Source organism: Pseudophryne corroboree, chromosome 4 (assembly GCF_028390025.1).
Source record: "Pseudophryne corroboree isolate aPseCor3 chromosome 4, aPseCor3.hap2, whole genome shotgun sequence".
Lineage (NCBI taxonomy): Eukaryota > Metazoa > Chordata > Amphibia > Anura > Myobatrachidae > Pseudophryne > Pseudophryne corroboree.
The window spans coordinates 446,312,681-446,334,404 of record NC_086447.1 but is presented as its reverse complement, the minus strand read 5'-3'; the positions used below and the strand labels follow the sequence as shown (position 1 = coordinate 446,334,404).

The 21,724-nt window shown below is 45.1% G+C and overlaps 1 protein-coding gene and 1 long non-coding RNA gene across 4 annotated transcripts in view; one reads left to right on the top strand and one right to left on the bottom strand.

The window, feature by feature from the left end:
* LOC134909735 (uncharacterized) overlaps positions 1 to 4,342 on the bottom strand; it is a 41,354-nt gene extending 37,012 nt beyond the window's left edge. The window contains exons 1-2 of the long non-coding RNA XR_010176014.1: positions 4,213 to 4,342; positions 2,464 to 2,576 (exon numbers count right to left, since the gene is read on the bottom strand). This is a non-coding gene — a long non-coding RNA (uncharacterized LOC134909735). The remainder of the gene's footprint in view (positions 1 to 2,463; positions 2,577 to 4,212) is intronic.
* Positions 1 to 21,724, top strand: part of LOC134909734 (uncharacterized) — a 79,651-nt gene that overhangs the window by 36,980 nt on the left and 20,947 nt on the right. For 2 of the 3 annotated variants that reach the window (XM_063916942.1, XM_063916941.1), the window contains 2 exons: positions 18,678 to 19,364; positions 20,142 to 20,223. In XM_063916942.1, coding sequence (XP_063773012.1) covers positions 18,748 to 19,364; positions 20,142 to 20,223 — 699 coding nt within the window. In that variant the 5' untranslated portion in view covers positions 18,678 to 18,747. Of the gene's footprint in view, positions 1 to 16,341; positions 16,443 to 18,677; positions 19,365 to 20,141; positions 20,224 to 21,724 lie in introns of all 3 variants that reach the window. The other variant, XM_063916939.1, reaches the window with a different exon arrangement.

The window sequence follows — 21,724 nt, the reverse complement described above, 5'->3', positions numbered from 1 at the left end:
AGAGTGGGGGGGGGCTCTGTAATATCTGCCCTGGCAGCTAAGTCTGCAACAGCCTGTTGTAGTAGCTGAGTTTTTTAAGTATTAGCAGTGAGTTGTGATGACATATCAGACATCATATTTTTAAGGGCACCTAGCCAGGAAGGCTTTTGACCCTCTCCCCCAGCGCCCTCACTGAGTTGTGAAGATTGGCTTCATTGTTCACATGATACAGAATCAGATGATAAGGGAGAGAATCTGGTGTGGCATACACTGCATAGTTGTGTTTACCCATGTTCACAGTAAAGCACAATCACATACACAGATAAGTAATAACTAGCAAGCCTGCCCCTTACTGTATGTGAGAGGGAGAAAGAGAGAGGGGACTAGCACACCCCAGCTACACAGCCCCAGTGAGACTGTAAGCTGTTATATCACAGTGAAACACCTATGATTACTGTCCTTTATAGAACACAGATTGTGTACAATAGCGGCTCTCCCCCTTTGCTACACCCTGTACCAGTTTTCCACCGTTTTCTGAGTGTCAGGAGGAGCTGTGTGTGCCTGCTGTTGTAAGTAGAGGAAGGCGCCAAAATACTGCTGGTTCCGTTCTGAGGTAGCTCCGCCCCCCCAATGGTGCCAGAGCTACAGTGTTTTTTATACTGGTAATGACTCCCAATTAGCTTAAAAACATCACACAAGTGCTAGTTTAAGCCACCGCTAGCCAGTGTACACAGGGGGCTATAGCGGGTCCCCCCCAGGAGGGCCCCGCATGCCTCCCCTGCATGTCAGCTGCACTTTGAACTGGGGGACCCCCCTAGCGGGGCCCCCCAGTTTGTACTCACCACTGTCGTCACCTTCAGGCTATTGTTAGAGGTGTGTGGCGTGCTGCGAGTGCGACAGCTAAGGCGCAGTGCCCCGCTGTACAAACAACCTCTCGGGACGTTAGTCCTGCAGCGGGGAAGCAGCTCTGACACCTCGCAAGGCCAATGACCGTTCCCCCCAACTCCCACGGTGCAGGTATGCTGTTGCCCAAACAGCATACCGAAAATAATAAAAGTTTAAAAGAAACTGAAGAAAACTCTCTGGAGCTGCAGAGATGTGCATCCTCTCCCGAGGGCAATTTTTTCTAAACTGCCTGTGGGAGGGGGCATAGTGGGGAGGAGCCAGCATACCCAGTGAAGACATTTAAAGTGCACCAGCTCCTTTGGACCCCGTCTATACCCCATCATACTAAGGGGGTCATTCAGACCTGATCGCACGCTAGGTTTTTTTCGCTGTCCTGCGCTGATCAGAACTGTGCATGCATATGCACCGAAATGCGCAGGCGCGTCGTACAAGTACAAAGCGGATCATTGCACAGCGATGGATTGTACAAAGAATCCGTTCGCACAGCCGATCGCAAGGAGATTGACAGGAAGAAGGCGTTTGTTGGTGTCAACTGACCATTTTCTGGGAGTGTTTGAAAAAACGCAGACGTATCCAACTGTTTGTAGGGCGGGTGTCTGACGTCAGTTCTGGCCCCAGACAGGCTAAAGTGATCGCATCGGCTGAGTAAGTTCTGAGCTACTCAGAAACTGCACAAAACTTTTTTGTACCGCGCGGCTGCACATGCGATCGCACACTTGCAAAGCGAAAATACACTCCCCTATGGGTGGCGACTATCTGCTCGCAGCAGTGCAAAAAAACCCTAGCGAGCGATCAGGTCTGACCCCCTAAGTCTCCCCAATATCTCTTATGGATGCTAGAGAAAGGCATACTTTCCCTTCAATAAAATTTGCAATGTCACCAACAAAGATATTAAAAAGCACTGGCCCAAATACAGATCCCTGCAGTACTCCTTTCCCTCCTGTTAATGCACTCCATTTATTACAACCCTCTGTTTCTTATCCTGCAACCAAGATCTTATCCATTCAACAGTCTGTGGGGTCCATTTGCCAATGATCACGTATGCAATGCAATCCTGGGCACTAATATCATGCCCAGATCACATTGCATAATGCAATCATATTGGATGGATGTATCACCCAGCACAGACAGAGACAGAGGTTTGGAATGGAGCCCTACCCTATGATGCACCGAGTAAGGTTTGTTTTTAGCGTCCAAGGACTTCCAGGATATTCATATCTTCAAAGTCCTCATGAAGTCACTTAATCTTTTGTGTCACTCAAACACACGTGCTCATGAGATACATCTGCCCTGTAAGCCTCGGTTAGCATACGGAAAGATTCAGAGGGTGTTTTCTTAAATTTAACTTAAAAATTTACATAAACACATATCTATACTATTAAACTAAACATTTTTATACCGACCAGTAAAAACACAACTTCGTCAGACGCTGTGTGACAGCAAACTATCTGCACAAGAGGGGTGAAACTGGGAAAACTATTTTGGGACAGTCCAAGGTCAATGTTCCCCTAGTCCCTTTTAACTCACACAGTATGGCTTATTTTTTACAAGAACAGTATCATTATTCAATAGCCACACCTTGTATAATGGTAAATACACTGATGGTCACTCAATATTATAATTTGTTCAAAATGTCACTTTGTGGCGGGATTGCAGCAGTTTTGCCTGTAGTAAATCTGTTGGATGCAATGCTGTAAAGAAAAACTGTCAGAAATGAAAAACAGCCCTTTAATACAAGAGATTGTACTAAAAGACCCAATACAGTGATATAGAAAATGAAAAAACCTAGTAACATAAATAAATAAACCACACATAGTTATCTGCTAAGCGAAAAGGGTATGCAAAAGGAAAACAGGCACATATGTCTAGTGTTACGGTCCGCCATGCGGTCCGTTTCAGACACAAGTCCCGGTTGTTGCAAGGTGACTGGGATGCAGTGTCTCTTACGGCCGCAAGAGCTGTTGGTCCCCTCTCGGCACCTAACAACCCCAATGTGGTGGTCGCACTGCCCCAAGGAAACCGCCGGGTGCTTGGCAACCGGGATACCGGACACAGATGGGGTTCCCGAATGCTAGACAAACAGGAAGCAGGGCGGTTACACTCTGCTGGAACGTGCAGCAGTGCAGCTGCACATCTTTAAGTAATTACTGCTCTCTCTCTCTCTGTCAGGTAGCTGATTGGTGTGCGACCCTTTATTTCCCTTCTCTGCCACTCCCTCAGTGCTGGGTACAGTTTATGTCTGCAGTATAAACCACTGTCCCCTGACTCTTGTCCTGATCATTTCTGTGGATACTCTGCTTGACTTCCTGCTCATTTGATTCCTTCCCTACTTGTTCCTACTCTGCGGGGATTGTGTTCTTGGGGTGATGGGATGCAGTGGTGTAAGTTCGTCACAGTCGCCCGGAGGCAAGATAAGTATTGGTGCCCCCCTATTTCCCTATTTCCTATATTAAGATAAATATATGTATGTATGTGTGCGTGTATATGTGTGTGTGTGTGTGTGTGTGTGTGTGTGTGTGTGTAGTGTCCTGAAAAAAATGTATATACTGTATTTATACATTTAATTGTCTTTTATTTTAAATCACACATTTCTTAGCAGTCATACCCAGGATTAGAACCCATGACCTGTTACACTAACAGCAGACACTTTGCTGATGGTGTTATTTGCTCCTGTAGAGGAAGCATGAGAATTCTAACTATATGAAGTTACGTGTAATTGTCAGAGAAGTAGCTTCATATAGTTAGAATTCTCATATTTCCTATACAGGAACAAACAGCTTCATCAGTAAGGTGCCGCATCCAGTGTAATAGGTATTGGTTTCTAATCCTGGGTATGACACTTGTAAAATGTGTATATTCAGTATAATAAAGTGGGTGTGATTTGTAAGGTGCAGGGACCAGTGAAGAAGTCGGCCACTGAAAAGACAGCGGCAGCTATCATTTAACTTAATTCAATGGTGTCACAGAATGGGAGGAGAGGTGCCCCCCTTCAGAGCAGGAGTCCGGCGGCAGATGACTCTGTTGCCTCCCAGAGTTCTGCCTCTGATGGGATGTGTTGGGTTTGTACCAGACATAGCATTTTCCTTGGTGGCCGAAAAGTTAAATTTTAGTCTCATCTGAATAGAGCACCTTCCTCCATACATTAGGGGAGCCGTCCACATGCCTTTTGGCAAACTCAAAACGTGCCTTCTTATTAACACTAAGTAAAGGCTTTTTTCTGGCCACTCTTCCATAAAGCCCAGCTTTATGGAGTGTACGGCTTATTGTGGTCACATGCGCAGATACACCAGTCTCTGCTGTGGAACTCTGCAGCTCCTTCAAGGTTACCTTTTGTCTCTGTGCTGCCTCTCTGATTAATGCCCTCCTTGCCCAGTCTGTGAGTTTTGGTGGCCGGCCCTCTCTTGGCAGGTTTGTTGTGGTACCATGTTCTTTCCATTTGAAGATGATGGATTTGATGGTGCTCTGAGGGATAAAAAGATTTGGATATTTTTTTATAACCCAACCCTGACTTGTACTTCTCAACAACTTTGTCTCTGACTTGTTTGGAGAGCTCCTTGGTCTTCATGGTGTGATGTCTCTTGCTTAGTGGTGTTGCAGCCTCTGGGGCCTTTCAGAAAAGGTGCGTTTATACTGACAGATCATGTGACACTTAGATTGCACACATGTGGACTTCATTTCACTAATTATGTGACTTCTGAAGGTAATTTGTTGCACCAGAACTTTTGAGGGGCATCATAGCAAAGGGGGTGAACACATATGCACATGCCAATTTCAGATTTTTATTTATAAAAATAATTTCTTATATAAATTTTTCTCATTTCACTTCACCAACTTAGACTATTTTGTACAGACCCATCGCATAAAATTCATATAAAAAACAAAAACTACAGGTTGTAATGTAACAAAATAGGTAAAAAGCCAAGGGGAGTGAATACTTTAGCCAGGCACTGCAAGTCTAAGAATCACAATATTAAGCAAGTCCAAGAATCCTAACATCTAGTTTATTAAATGAAAGGGACTAAGACAAAAGTTATCTCTTTAATGAAGAAATTTAAATTACCATAAAAATTCTGCTGTTGAATAATATGCAAAAATTAAATAGAAGTAAACCTAAATACAAACAGTCTTATGAGGCAAACTGAAAAAATGAAACTCTTGGAATTTTTGTATTTATTTTTTTAAATTGGCTGCAAAATTCTAAATTAGTGGTTTTAATTAGGTTAGTAGATTTAATAATGGGCCTAATTCAGACCTGATTGCAGCAGCAAAATCTTTCCATAATGGGCAAAACCATGTGCACTGCAGGGGAGGCAGATATAACATGTGCAGAGAGAGTTAGATTTGGGTGGGTTATTTTGTTTCTGTGCAGGGTAAATACTGTCTGCTTTATTTTTACACTGCAATTTAGATTTCAGTTTGAACACACCCCACCCAAATCTAACTCTGTCTGCACATGTTATATATGCCCCCCTGCACTGCACATGGTTTTGCCCATTAGAGAAAAAGTTTGCTGCTGCAATCAGGTCTGAATTAGCCCCAATGACAGAAGTGATTATTTTGTCTGCTATAATTTATATCACAGTAACAGAAATGTTTCTTTTATTTTGTGCATAAGTTGAGTAGGGCACCACGTGTGACCTGTCCCTTGCAAAGACTAAGGAATATATGATGGAAAAGAAACAGGGTTTTAGTAGGATCATCCTAAACACAGAAGGTCTTTCCATTGTACAATTTCCTGAATCTATCACAATTTAGCAAGTTGGGGCCATTTATTTGTCATTTATAAACTTCTGTCAAAAAGCTGTCTTTCTGGAGTGCTGTAACCACTGGAATTCAGTCTTTCTGACAAATGCGTATAATTCAAATGGTAGATTCAAACTGAAATCTTCCCTTATGTTGGTAGCTATAGCAATATGTGCATACATTTCCCTTCAGCACTTGTTTCCCTGCCGTCTGTTTCTATACGTTTCATTTCACTGATCTTGATTGGAAGCTTTACGGGTACTTTGTTTATTTGCACATATAGTTTTGCTTTCCCATATAAAATACTCCGTTATTGCACAAATGGTATACTGGTCTGATTGCATTAGTTTGTTTGAAGTTCTGTGGCTACCTGCTTAAATGGAACTGTCTACTTAATTTGACAGCTTTCAGTTGTTGCCATTTTACCACACTAACTCATGTATATGGGCTCAGCTATTCCATAATAAGCTCAAGTTGTCAAAAAAAGGAGAAACAGTTACAGTACGTCTCTGCATTTTCCACATTATGAGCTGACTGGAAAGTAGGTGCCTTAACAAATGTTTTGGTTTAAAAATGTACCTACAGTAAATCATGTTGTGATGTAATTCTAATTTTCTCTGACGTCCTAGTGGATGCTGGGACTCCGTCAGGACCATGGGGAATAGCGGCTCCGCAGGAGACAGGGCACAAAATTTAAAAGTTTGACCACTAGGTGGTGTGTACTGGCTCCTCCCCCTATGACCCTCCTCCAAGCCTCAGTTAGGTTTTTGTGCCCGTCCGAGCAGGGTGCAATCTAGGTGGCTCTCCTAAAGAGCTGCTTAGAAAAAGTTTGTTAGGTTTTTTATTTTCAGTGAGTCCTGCTGGCAACAGGCTCACTGCAACGAGGGACTTAGGGGAGAAGAAGTGAACTCACCTGCGTGCAGGATGGATTTGCTTCTTAGGCTACTGGACACTAGCTCCAGAGGGACGATCACAGGTACAGCCTGGATGGGTCACCGGAGCCGCGCCGCCGACCCCCTTGCAGATGCCGAATAGAGAAGAGGTCCAGAAACCGGCGGCAGAAGACGTCTCAGTCTTCATGAGGTAGCGCACAGCACTGCAGCTGTGCGCCATTGCTCTCCGCACACTTCACACCAGCGGTCACTGAGGGTGCAGGGCGCTGGGGGGGGCGCCCTGGGCAGCAATGTAATATACCTATTCTGGCTAAAATATATCACATATAGCCCCTGGGGCTATATGGATGTATTTAACCCCTGCCAGGTTCCAAAAAAAACGGGAGAAGAAGCCCGCCGAAAAGGGGGCGGGGCCTATTCTCCTCAGCACACAGCGCCATTTTCCTGCCCAGCTCCGCTGCGAGGAAGGCTCCCAGGACTCTCCCCTGCACTGCACTACAGAAACAGGGTAAAAACAGAGAGGGGGGGCACTTATTGGCGATATTTATAATATTTGAGCTGCTATAAAGGGAACACACTTATTAAGGTTGTCCCTATATATATTTATAGCGCTTGGGTGTGTGCTGGCAAACTCTCCCTCTGTCTCCCCAAAGGGCTAGTGGGGTCCTGTCTTCTATCAGAGCATTCCCTGTGTGTCTGCTGTGTGTCGGTACGTGTGTGTCGACATGTATGAGGACGATGTTGGCGTGGAGGTGGAGCAATTGCCTGTAATGGTGATGTCACCCCCTAGGGAGTCGACACCAGAATGGATGGCTTTGTTTATGGAATTACGGGATAGTGTCAGCACGCTACAAAAGTCGGTTGACGACATGAGACAGCCGGCAAACCAGTTAGTACCTGTCCAGGCGTCTCAGACACCGTCAGGGGCTGTAAAACGCCCTTTACCTCAGTCGGTCGACACAGACCCAGACACTGACACTGAATCCAGTGTCGACGGTTAAGAAACAAACGTATTTTCCAGTAGGGCCACACGTTATATGATCACGGCAATGAAGGAGGCTTTGCATATCTCTGATACTGCAAGTACCACAAAAAGGGGTATTATGTGGGGTGTGAAAAAACTACCGATAGTTTTTCCTGAATCAGAGGAACTGAATGAAGTGTGTGATGAAGCGTGGGTTACCCCAGATAGAAAACTGCTAATTTCAAAGAAGTTATTGGCATTATACCCTTTCCCGCCAGAGGTTAGGGCGCGCTGGGAAACACCTCCTAGGGTGGATAAGGCGCTCACACGCTTATCAAAGCAAGTGGCGTTACCGTCTCCTGATACGGCCGCCCTCAAGGATCCAGCTGATAGGAGGCTGGAGAATACATTAAAAAGTATATACACACATACGGGTGTTATACTGAGACCAGCAATCGCCTCAGCCTGGATGTGCAGTGCTGGCGTGGCTTGGTCGGAGTCACTGTCTGAAAATATTGATACCCTGGATAGGGACAGTATTTTACTGACCATAGAGCAGTTAAAGGATGCATTTCTTTATATGCGAGATGCACAGAGAGATATTTGCACTCTGGCATCAAGAGTAAGTGCGATGTCCATATCTGCCAGAAGAAGTTTATGGACGCGCCAGTGGTCAGGTGATGCGGATTCCAAACGACATATGGAAGTATTGCCGTATAAGGGGGAGGAATTATTTGGGGTCGGTCTATCGGATCTGGTGGCCACGGCAACGGCCGGAAAATCCACCTTTTTACCCCAGGTCACCTCCCAGCAGAAAAAGCCGCAGGCTTTTCAGCCGCAGTCCTTTCGTTCCTATAAGAACAAACGAGCAAAAGGACATTCCTATTTGCCCCGAGGCAAAGGAAAGGGTAAGAGACTGCAACAAGCAGCTCCTTCCCAGGAGCAGAAGCCCTCCCCGGCTTCTACAAAGGCGTCAGCATGACGCTGGGACCTTACAAGCAGACTCAGGGGCGGTGGGGGGTCGCCTCAAACATTTCAGCGCACAGTGGGCTCACTCGCAGGTGGACCCCTGGATCCTGCAGGTAGTATCTCAGGGTTACAGGTTGGAATTCGAGAAGTCCCCTCCTCGCCGTTTCCTAAAATCTGCTTTGCCAACGTCTCCCTCCGACAGGGCGACGGTATTGGAGGCCATTCACAAGCTGTATTCTCAGCAGGTGATAGTCAAGGTACCCCTCCTACAACAGGAAAAGGGGTATTACTCCACGCTATTTGTGGTACCGAAGCCGGACGGCTCGGTAAGACCGATTCTAAATCTAAAATCTCTGAACCTGTACATACAAAAATTCAAGTTCAAGATGGAGTCACTCAGAGCAGTGATAGCGAATCTGGAAGAAGGGGATTTTATGGTGTCCTTGGACATCAAGAATGCTTACCTTCATGTTCCAATTTGTCCTTCACACCAAGGGTACCTCAGGTTCGTGGTCCAAAACTGTCATTATCAGTTTCAGACGCTGCCGTTTGGATTGTCCACGGCACCCCGGGTCTTTACCAAGGTAATGGCCGAAATGATGATCCTTCTTCGAAGAGAAGGCGTCTTAATTATCCCTTACTTGGACGATCTCCTGATAAGGGCAAGATCCAGAGAACAGCTGGAGGTCGGAGTAGCACTAACCCAAGTAGTGCTCCAACAACACGGGTGGATTCTGAATTTTCCAAAATCCCAACTGATCCCGACGACACGTCTGTTGTTCCTAGGGATGATTCTGGACACTGTTCAGAAAAAGGTATTTCTTCCGGAGGAGAAAGCCAGGGAGTTATCCGATCTAGTCAGGAACCTCCTAAAACCAGGAAAAGTATCTGTGCATCAATGCACAAGAGTCCTGGGAAAAATGGTAGCTTCTTACGAAGCGATTCCATTCGGCAGATTCCATGCACGAACTTTTCAGTGGGATCTGCTGGACAAATGGTCCGGATCGCATCTGCAGATGCATCAGCGGATAAAATTGTCCACAAGGACAAGAGTGTCTCTGCTATGGTGGTTGCAGAGTGCTCATCTGTTAGAGGGCCGCAGATTCGGCATACAGAACTAGGTCCTAGTGACCACGGATGCCAGCCTGAGAGGCTGGGGAACGGTCACACAGGGAAGAAACTTCCAGGGCGTGTGGTCAAGCCTGGAGACGTCTCTTCACATAAATATACTGGAGCTAAGAGCAATCTACAATGCTCTAAGCCTGGCAAAACCTCTGCTTCAGGGTCAGCCGGTGTTGATTCAGTCGGACAACATCACGGCAGTCGCCCACGTAAACAGACAGGGCGGCACAAGAAGCAGGAGGGCAATGGCAGAAGCTGCAAGGATTCTCCGCTGGGCAGAAAATCATGTGTTAGCACTGTCAGCTGTGTTCATCCCGGGAGTGGACAACTGGGAAGCAGACTTCCTCAGCAGACACGATCTGCACCCGGGAGAGTGGGGACTTCATCCAGAAGTCTTCCACATGATTGTGGTCCATTGGGAAAGACCAATGGTGGACATGATGGCGTCCCGCCTCAACAAAAAACTGGACAGGTATTGCGCCAGGTCAAGAGACCCTCAGGCAATAGCTGTAGACGCTCTGGTAACACCATGGGTGTACCAGTCAGTGTATGTGTTTCCTCCTCTGCCTCTCATACCAAAAGTACTGAGAATTATACGGCAAAGGGGAGTAAGAACGATACTCGTGGCTCCGGATTGGCCAAGAAGAACTTGGTACCCGGAACTTCAGGAGATGCTCACGGAAGATCCGTGGCCTCTACCTCTAAGACGGGACCTGCTTCAGCAGGGACCGTGTCTATTCCAAGACTTACCGCGGCTGCGTTTGACGGCATGGCGGTTGAACGCCGAATCCTAAGGGAAAAAGGCATTCCGGAAGAGGTCATCCCTACCCTGGTAAAAGCCAGGAAGGAGGTGACTGCACAACATTATCAGCGCATTTGGAGAAAATATGTTGCGTGGTGTGAGGCCAGGAAGGCCCCGACGGAGGAATTTCAACTGGGTCGATTCCTACATTTCCTGCAAACAGGATTGTCTATGGGCCTCAAATTAGGGTCCATTAAGGTTCAAATTTCGGCCCTGTCGATTTTCTTCCAGAAAGAATTGGCTTCAGTTCCTGAAGTCCAGACTTTTGTAAAAGGAGTACTACATATACAGCCCCCGGTTGTGCCCCCAGTGGCACCGTGGGATCTTAATGTAGTTTTGGATTTTCTCAAATCCCATTGGTTTGAGCCACTCAAATCGGTGGATTTGAAATATCTTACATGGAAAGTAACCATGCTACTGGCCCTGGCTTCAGCCAGGAGAGTGTCAGAATTGGCGGCTTTATCGTATAAAAGCCCATATCTGATTTTCCATTCGGACAGGGCAGAACTGCGGACGCGTCCTCACTTTCTGCCTAAGGTGGTTTCAGCGTTTCACCTGAACCAGCCTATTGTGGTGCCTGCGGCTCCTAGCGATTTGGAGGATTCCAAGTTGCTGGACGTTGTCAGAGCATTGAAAATATATATTTCAAGGACGGCTGGAGTCAGAAAATCTGACTCGCTGTTTATACTGTATGCACCCAACAAGCTGGGTGCTCCTGCTTCGAAGCAGACGATTGCTCGTTGGATTTGTAGCACAATTCAACTTGCACATTCTGTGGCAGGCCTGCCACAGCCTAAATCTGTCAAGGCCCATTCCACAAGGAAGGTGGGCTCATCTTGGGCGGCTGCCCGAGGGGTCTCGGCATTACAACTCTGCCAAGCAGCTACGTGGTCAGGGGAGAACACGTTTGTAAAATTCTACAAATTTGATACCCTGGCTAAGGAGGACCTGGAGTTCTCTCATTCGGTGCTGCAGAGTCATCCGCACTCTCCCGCCCGTTTGGGAGCTTTGGTATAATCCCCATGGTCCTGACGGAGTCCCAGCATCCACTAGGACGTCAGAGAAAATAAGATTTTACTTACCGATAAATCTATTTCTCGTAGTCCGTAGTGGATGCTGGGCGCCCATCCCAAGTGCGGATTGTCTGCAATACTTGTACATAGTTATTGTTACAAAAAAATCGGGTTGTTATTGTTGTGAGCCGTCTGTTCAGAGGCTCCTACGTTTGTCATACTGTTAACTGGGTTCAGATCACAAGTTGTACAGTGTGATTGGTGTGGCTGGTATGAGTCTTACCCGGGATTCAAAATCCTTCCTTATTGTGTACGCTCGTCCGGGCACAGTATCCTAACTGAGGCTTGGAGGAGGGTCATAGGGGGAGGAGCCAGTACACACCACCTAGTGGTCAAACTTTTAAATTTTGTGCCCTGTCTCCTGCGGAGCCGCTATTCCCCATGGTCCTGACGGAGTCCCAGCATCCACTACGGACTACGAGAAATAGATTTATCGGTAAGTAAAATCTTATTATTTGCCATTCCAGGCTTCTCATTGGCACAATGAGGTTCTGGGTCGGCTTTCATTTAAAGATGCAATGTGGGATCAACTGCCTTTAAGGGAGAATGACAAATGCAGTATGGTGTACTTTAGCCTTATATGGAGAAGACAGTGTTGTGTCCTGTTATCACAGATGCCACCACAAAATCCTGAAGAGTGGATGGAGCTTGCTCGACTCTCCAGTCTTTTTACAGATAATCTATAGAATAAAGGTGTCCATTTATCATCTAGGTATGTTTCTGGTAGTTTTACACTATTTACAAATGATGCTTTATTTTATTTAATTCACACAAAATGTCCTACTGTTGAGTTCTTATCTGTCACTATGTTTCTACATATTCTCTTGGTTGGGTTTGGTGCATACTTGCTGACATGCCGAAAACCACATCTGATAGACAAGGTTGTAGCTGGAATTCTCATCAGTTTGGCCCCCCTGCTGTTCAAAGCCGTGATTTGTATCAAATTAACAGTGGGGGCAGGACTAGGATGAAGTGATTCAATCCCCCCGCCCCCCAAGTTTGGGTCCCTCCCAGGAAGTTGACAAGTGTGGTCAGGAGTCTTTTAGTGCCATATCATTTGCTGCCTGACTCCTGACGCCAACCTCCACTCCTCCTCCTTCAGGAGTTTGTACTGAACACAGTTATTATGTCTGCCTTTGTCATTCTATCCTCTTCCTCTATCCTCTGTTTGTGCCAACCTCTCTGTCCTTTCACTGTCTGTGCCAGCCTCTCTGCCCATCTCTGGTCTGTGTAAGAGGTTCACGCGGGAACCCTGAGCAGGGTGGCAGGCCTGAATTGGGAACAATTTGGGCCCTGTTGAATGGTGCAGTGGGAGGACCCAGGCATGGAGGCAGCCAGGTATCCAGAGCGATCCCGGTCCCATCCAAGGATGTGGTTGGGCCCTTCATGGGCCTCGGGCATCCTGGAGGGTCCCTGCCGCTCGCCCACATTGAGTAGGCAGCAGGACTGAATCTGCAAGAATTAATGCACAGCCAGTCATGGCACAGCTGTTTGAAAAAGGCACCATCAATGAGCAAATCAGGGCTCACTACTGCGCAAACTCAAGATAGCCACAGCCGGTCCTTATTGCCTCGCCCCCTAGAGCTGGCTTTTATTAGCCAGCGCGAGGCAGTGTCAGGAAGTTCAGTGGTGGAAAGGCATCAGGAAGAGACAAGTGAAGAAGTCAGAAGCATAGAAGACTCTGGAAGTCCTGGGCAAACAATGGCCATTAATATCTATAAAGCTGATACTCACGTGAAGATCAAAGAGCTGATGGAGGCGAAGATACTGGAAGTCTGAAGGCAGCAGTGTCCATTAATAAAGTTTCATTGCTTCCTGGGTGAATACAGCTGTAAGCCCAGAGGTGGTCAAAGTTGGCCCATCTCTTGTGAAGACTCCAGGAATCCTCAGGTGAAGAACCTGTGGAGATCATATGTACCAGGTAGGACCCCAGTGGAGACCCTGTGTAATTGCATTTTATTTTTATTGTCAGGCACTAGGCCTGCAGCCATTGTGGGTAATAAAACTAAACCAACGGGGCTAGTACTCTTATTGTTACTGGCCAAGGTCAGGTGGACATCAAGCCTGAGTCATACAGGGCACCCGGTCCTGCACAGCCCTGTTGTCAACCCCTGCTTAGTGTGTATGCCCCATTAATAAGGAATGCCCCGTGCTAGGTAATCTGGTGTTTATTGCCTTGTTGTGAAACTGTATTGTGGATTGTCTGTTTGTTTATGTAAATACACTGTGGGGAGTTAGGAGTAACGTGGAGAGCAGTGCACAAAACCTAGCCTGTGTTTGTTACTGTTCACCAAGTCAGCTAGAGTTAGATTCTTGTTGTACGGATGAGTAGCCAGGTCCATGACCGTCCATCTACCAAGGCCACCAGGGAATTTCCAGTGCTTGGCACTTGTCACTGAGGCATAAAACTCTTTGCCTATCCCCGTCTGCTCTAACCTCGTTAGTCTGCCCCTTCTGTGTCAGCCTTTCTACCTCTTTCCTAGTATGTCTGTCTGTCTGTCTGTCTGTCTTTCTATCTTTATTTAATACTAACACTAATGTATGAATGCATGTATTATAGGATATTTATATTGAATTTATAAATTGTTAGCAGTTGCCTGCAGCACCACAGTACTGTGTTTGTCACTCACAGTCACAGTTCTCAACTCACAGTGTCGAGGCCTAACAGGCTAGCTCCCGATGAGGTGACCTGCCCTGCTGCTGATTCTTACAACCAAGCTGAGCTGCGTCACTTCTTAAACCTATGGACCACGCTCAGCCAGCTGCATGCCTGCCCCTCCCAGTCCCTGCTCGCCGCCTGGAGCCTGCTGATTCGGAAGAGGCTGTCTAGAGCTAACTGCAGAGATTGACTCGCGAGATGATGATGTCATCATCTCACGGGATCTTAGCAGCGATGCAGCGGCTGGAAGTGGCTGTGAGGAACATCCACAACAAGGGACAAACAGCCAGGTGAAGCACACATACATCCCTCCTCCCGGCAGCCTGACCCGCCACTTGCCCAGCCACTGATTTATAATACAGAAAATAAATTACCCCTCCCAAAAAATACCTACTGGTGTGCTCTGGCTTGGGTCCCCTGGCATTCCCAGGCTGGGTAATCTGTACACACACACCCCCCCCCCTCTCTCAGCACCACTGCCTGTATGCGCCAAACTGTCTGACCTTTTTCTGTTGGTTCAAGCCTTTATGCCCTTGCCTTGTCTAAAATAGCTTCAATGCACTTCTCCATCTGGTGCTAGCTTTTCCCTGCCTTTCTGTTGTTAGTGCAAGCCTTTCTGCTCTTGCCTTGTCTACACAAGCCTCTCTGCCCATCTTCTGTGTGCACCAGCCTCTCTGTCTATCTTCTGTGTGCACCAGCCTCTCTGCCCATCTTCTGTGTGCACCAGCCTCTCTGTCTGTCTTCTGTGTGCACCAGCCTCTCTGTCTGTCTTCTGTGTGCACCAGCCTCTCTGTCTGTCTTCTGTGTGCACCAGCCTCTCTGCCCATCTTCTGTGTGCACCAGCCTCTCTGCCCGTCTTCTGTGTGCACCAGCCTCTCTGTCTGTCTTCTGTGTGCACCAGCCTCTCTGCCCATCTTCTGTGTGCACCAGCCTCTCTGTCTGTCTTCTGTGTGCACCAGCCTCTCTGCCCATCTTCTGTGTGCACCAGCCTCTCTGTCTGTCTTCTGTGTGCACTAGCCTCTCTGCCCATCTTCTGTGTGCACCAGCCTCTCTGCCCATCTTCTGTGTGCACCAGCCTCTCTGCCCATCTTCTGTGTGCACCAGCCTCTCTGCCCATCTTCTGTGTGCACCAGCCTCTCTGTCTGTCTTCTGTGTGCACCAGCCTCTCTGCCCATCTTCTGTGTGCACCAGCCTCTCTGTCTGTCTTCTGTGTGCACCAGCCTCTCTGCCCATCTTCTGTGTGCACCAGCCTCTCTGCCCATCTTCTGTGTGCACCAGCCTCTCTGTCTGTCTTCTGGGTGCACCAGCCTCTCTGCCCATCTTCTGTGTGCACCAGCCTCTCTGCTCATCCTTATCTATGCCACTTATCTCAGCGTTTTTGGTGAGAACCAATGGATTGTAACAAAAAAAAAATGTTTTCTACTATTACAGGTTATCAGTTATTTAGAAAACTGAAAGGTTTGACAGACATTTTTAAATAGTAATAAATATAATTATATATTTGGGATATATTACCTAATAGGTTACCTACAACTAGCAACATGCTTCTCCTAATGTTCTTGAAACTGCAAATCAACCATGGCATATGGTATTATGGTGACAAAAACATTTAAGCTACCTGTAAATATAACTAAGCCAATTTTGAAGTTCAAATATAGGCAAAAAATGTAATATTAATTAGGTGGTCTTCTAATTGTGATACAAGATGTGAAGATTTCAGGGGCTGATTGGGCCACCAGGAGCTCAGGTCAGTTCCCACTGGGCCAGCCCCCCTCGGTGGCTTACACTTCACTTTCAATACATTTTACAGGTTATTTCTTGCAGAAACTTTATTATGAAATAATGGTTAATATTTATAAATGTACATGATGCACAACCAGCTTCAGCGCCTTGCCTGCTACAGTTACAGGTAGCATTTATTGCAAAGAGTTTGCTTCACTGATGCACCCTACATGGGGGAACCCATATGTATACCTTCATATCAGGGACGTGCAGGGAGATAAATGGCTCAGGAGGCACTGGCTAGTACCAGAGCCAGATATGCACACAATATATGAGCCTCATGTGGGCATTATGCAAAAGTTCAGCAGTATAAACTCCTGAACATTTGGTGAGTTTTGATCAGAGATGTGCCAAAAAAGATACTCCAGAGTTTTGACTAAAAATGATTAGAATAATACAAAAAAGATATTTTTAATATATTCTTTGTGTTTTTCATATACTTTATACAGTCAGAACTCTGGTGCAAACGTTAGTATGACAGGAAACGCTCTGCCTCACCTGCCTCACCCCACCGCACGTCATGGCTTCGTATTCCGAGAAAACAGAAACTGTAAGTTTCAATGTTGCAAAATACTCTTGCTTCTGAAGAAGGAGTATCCTGCCTCCCTTCACAGATCTCACCCCTCAACAGGGTGTCCCCATTAGGGCTGCTTCCAGATGGTTTACAAACAAATCCGCCCCTGAGTTTATTTAATATCTTGTAATGTGGTTTCTAGCATGTGGGCCAAGTTATTAGACTAACCAAATAATATATAGAGACCATATTTTGAATCAGTGAACTAGGAATGAGAAATGACAGAATTTCACGGGAGGCAATCACGAGACCGCCTGTCGGGATCCCGGCGGTCACAATGCCGACGCAGAAATCCCGACAGGTGGTCAAATGCCGCCGCCGGAATACCAGCACGACAGGCTTTACTCCCTCTCTGGGTGTCAACATCACTGATAGAAGGAGAATATAACCTGTAGCGAGCGCAGCGAGACACTGTGCCCGCAAGGGTCTTTCTAGCGTTTGCCCCGCTGCCATAATACTGGTGGCTAGGATACCGCTGTCGGTATCTTGACAGCCAGCATCCACTCCGCCGGTAAATAGTATGTATTCCTATTTCACCATGCTACTCTGAAACACAAGGGACAGGTGAATTGTCTACATTTACAGGAAACTATCTTGACTTGGTAATTGTGCTTAAAGAGCAGAGCACAGTTACGATTGAATTAAGGCCCTCATTCCGAGTTGTTCGCTCGCTAGCTGCTTTTAGCAGCATTGCAAACGCTAGGCCGCCACCCTCTGGGAGTGTATCTTAACTTAGCAGAATAGCGAACGAAAGATTAGCAGAACTGCTACTAAAAAAAATCATGCAGTTTCTGAGTAGCTCCAGACCTACTCCTAGACTGCGATCACCTCAGTCCGTTCAGTTCCTGGTTTGACGTCACAAACACGCCCTGCGTTCGGCCAGCCACTCCCCCGTTTCTCCAGCCACTCCTGCGTTTTTACCTGGCACGCCTGCGTTTTTTAGCACACTCCCTGAAAACATCCAGTTTCCGCCCAGAAACATCCACTTCCTGTCAATCACACTACGATCACTCGAGCGATGAAAAAACGTTGCTCGACCTTGTGTAAATCTACTAAGTTTTGTGTTAAATTACTGAACGCATGCATGCGCACTGCATACCATGCGCATGCGCTTTTTCCACCTAATCGCTCCGTTGCGAAAAATGGCAACGAGTGAACAACTCGGAATGACCACCTAATTTTGGTAGAAACTTCTGATCTGATATGTTTTTTCATTTATTTTGTTATTTAATTTATTTACTGTACTACAACATACAGTATAATACTGTTGAATAGTCTATTTATATTATGTATTGCATCCACATTGATTGTTTGTTTTTTTATGTAGTTTTTTCTTTGTTGTTGTTTTTTTGTGAAGAATTATAGATTTCATGTAATGTTGGTGCCTATATTATTACATCTTGTTTTAGTGGAGTTTATCTGTCATGTCACAGAGGGATGGGTAATCTCTGACAAAATAGATTTAAAAAATACTGATGCTTTCATCTCTTAATAATATTTTACTTTATAGTTGTTGCCTATCAGACATGCCACTATTTTCATAATTTGGACACTTACTGTGGGTGGTAAGAGCAAATTGCGAAGGCATTGGAACATCAACAGCGGCACCCAATATCACCACAATTTTTCCCTTAATTCACCCCTAAATCACAGATTTTACTTTGTAGCCCCCATAGATACATTAAAATATGTAATTTACTGTAGGGGCTACAATATCTACAGCAAAGTAATCCTCATCAGCACTGGTTCTCAAACTTGGTCCTCAGGACCCCACACAGTTCACATTTTCCAGATCACGTAGCAGGGGCACAGGTGTATTTATTACTCACTGATACATTTTAAAAGATCCACAGGTGGAGCTGATTATTTAATGTCCAATTTTGTGAGGCGACCTGGAAAACGTGAACTATTTGGGGTCCTGAGGACTGAGTTTGAGAACATGTGCTCTACAGAAAACAGAATTATATGATGTAAAGTATTTTACCTTGCACTCATATGCTCAGTACAAATACGGATGTATGCACAGAACATACTAATTGAAATTTGCAATAATTTAAACTACTTGACTACTGAAGAAAATGAACAATTTTACCAGATTTGAAATGATCATAATTGAATGAAGCCTTATTTACACTCTTGTTTAATTGTATTTATAATGTCTCTAAGATTTAGTGTTTCTATAACAATAAATGCCCTATTAACTCTTTACAGATGTCTTCTGCTGTGGAAAATTCTGACAAGCCATTCTGGGCAAGTTAAGCAAAGTGACTTACAGCAAGTTATGGCTTGGAAACAAAATATTACTTCCGCTTCTCCATTTCCTGTGTTAAATTTGTCCACTAAAATAGAGAATTCATTGCCAGGACCGCCAGATAAATCAGAATCTTCCCTAGAGGCATCTTTAGGTGTGAAAGTAGGCCACTTCTTGATGAGTAAAACTAAAGCTGTATGTGAAGAGGAACAAACGCAAGATGCAAAGCAACAGCTAGAGGAGCTGCTACCCGTCACAGCGGATGGTATCAATGGCGATACAATTAGTCATTCTGTATATGAATCTCTGAATCCATGGTTGAGCTTGCCCCTGACTGAATTTTCTATTGGACATCAATGGCAACCAGGTCATAAACTATATTTACATGCTAATGGAGAGCTCAATACTAGATACAAATGTGACAAAGTCCCAGGTGGTGAGGCTATAGGAACACATAATAAATATGGAGTTCATACTGATGACCATGGATTTTTCAACATATTCCAATCGAAGAGAACATATAATTTAGACAGAGATGTCACTGATTCCACTGTATGCAACAATGAACGTGAGATGAACCCCAGCATGAGTACACTTTTGAATAGTGGTAACGTTGAGTTCTTCAGAAGTCTAAAGGATTATAATAGGTGAGTAGCTCCTAAACGTGGGAACATTTTAATAGAAAGGAAGAAAATGATTTCATTATACAAGGAAATAAATGTAACTCCGGCAAATGAATGTTTTAGCGATGGTTTACATATAAATCTGATGGTGGGTGCACTGTGCATGTACAGAATATGTCCTGTGTGATCACTTGTAGTCCCTTCTTAAATGCAGCATGATCCACATGACAAAATGGGGACATGCCAACTGAGGACACACCATCTTTTTTCTGATCATAAGGGGATCTACCTGTAATGTTGGAAGACATTCCATCTTCCTCACCTAATCCCAAAGGGGTCCCATCTGTTCCCATTTTCCACATCATGCCTGAGGAAGTTTATCTTCCTCACAAGATAATCATCTGTCAACTACCGTTGCTCTGGCTTCCAAGCCTAAAGAAAACACTGCCATGGTCTCTGGGCCTTAAGGAAATTCTGATCCCCTAAATATGAAGTGAGTAAGAAATACAGACATCTGTGTAATTCAGTGACTGAATTAGCATGTGATATGTAGACTGTAACTGTGATAAAAGGGCTGACCATGTGGTTTCAAAGTTTTATACACATCACCTACCTTCACTTCTGTATCTGTCTCTGTATGTCTCTAATTCTGACACTCTGTAATAGATCCAGGTCAAGATGACCTCTAATCTCCACAGTGCCCCCACCATGTGCGCACACAGGAGGGGTTTCCGAGTACCTGTATAAGAAAGTTTTAAAGCAGAGAAATGTCTTTCTAAACTATTACTTATATTACAATAGGAAGACTGACTGGGACTTGAATGAACAAGAAATACTCTGCACTATTGAAGACCAGCTGTTAAGAACAGAAGCCATACTAAAGGTTTGGCATCCTCAAGCCCTGCTGTATGTGTTAGATTATTCCATACAATTGTCTGTGCTCACTACTGGTAATTTACAAACATGTAATTGGAGGAATACAGCTTATATAGTTTTCCTTTTAAAGAAGTTGTGAAGCTATTTTTGAGTGCGTGTCAGAATGTATTGGCAGAGCATGGGTTTGCAAAAACATTGGGGCAGATGTATTAACCTGGAGACGGCATAAGGAAGTGATAAACCAGTGATATGTGCAAGGTGATAAAGGCACCAGCCAATCAGCTCCAATATGTAAATTAACAGTTAGGGGCTGATTGGCTGGTGCCTTTATCACCTTGCACATATCACTGGTTTATCACTTACTTATGTCGTCTCCAGTTTAATTCATCTGCCCCATTATTACTTAAGATGGACAAAGAAGGAATTACAGTGTAGATTAAGGGCATTCAACGGTAAGTGGAAAGCTAACCACAGTAGTGATCTTGGTTCTGCATGATTTTATTATTTGGGACAAGATATTGGGGGTAATTCTGAGTTGATCGCAGCAGGAACTTTGTTAGCAGTTGGGCAAAACCATGTGCACTGCAGGGGAGGCAGATATAACATGTGCAGAGAGAGATAGATTTGGGTGTGGTGAGTTCAATATGCAGTCTAAATTGCAGTGTAAAAATAAAGCAGCCACTATTTACCCTGCACAGAAACAAAATAACCCACCCAAATCTAAGTCTCACTGCAAATGTTATATCTGCCCCCCCCCCCCCCCCACCCTGCAGTGCACATGGTCTTGCCCAACTGCTAAAAAATTTCCTGTTGCGATCAACTTGGAATTACCAGGATTGTAATTAACTTTATGGTATAGATACTGCACAGTTAATGTTAATCTATGGTTAAAATATCCCTTTTGTGTAATTCAAATTAAAATATAAACAGAAAATAGCAATCGCATAGCTATCATATAACAAAACAAACTTGTAATGACTTCTTAAGAGTGGAGAAGTGGAGACGTTGCCTATAGCAACACATCAACTTCTACACAGCATTTATCAAATACATTCTATAAAATGATAGACTTCTCCATTTGTCATCTTTCCCACTCTTTAGAAGGTTTGAAACATCTCTATATTTGAAGCTTTGTCCAAGAAGAATTAAGCACATCAGAATGTCAAACAGTGTGCCAAACTACATCTTATATATGGGGAGTTGTATCAAACCTTGGAGAGAGATAAGTACCAACCAATCAGCTCCTGTCATTTTTCAAACATAGGTGCAGAAGTATTAACCTGGAGAAGGCATAAGGAAGTGATAAACCAGTGATAAATGCAAGGTGATACACGCACCAGCCAATCAGCTCCAATATGTAAATTAACAGTTAGGAGGTGATTGGCTGGTGCGTGTATCACCTTGTATTTATCACTGGTTTATCACTTCCCTATGCCATCTCCAGGGTAATATATCTGCCCCATAGACCAGTGGTTTCCAAACTTTTTTGAATCACGGCGCCCTAGAAT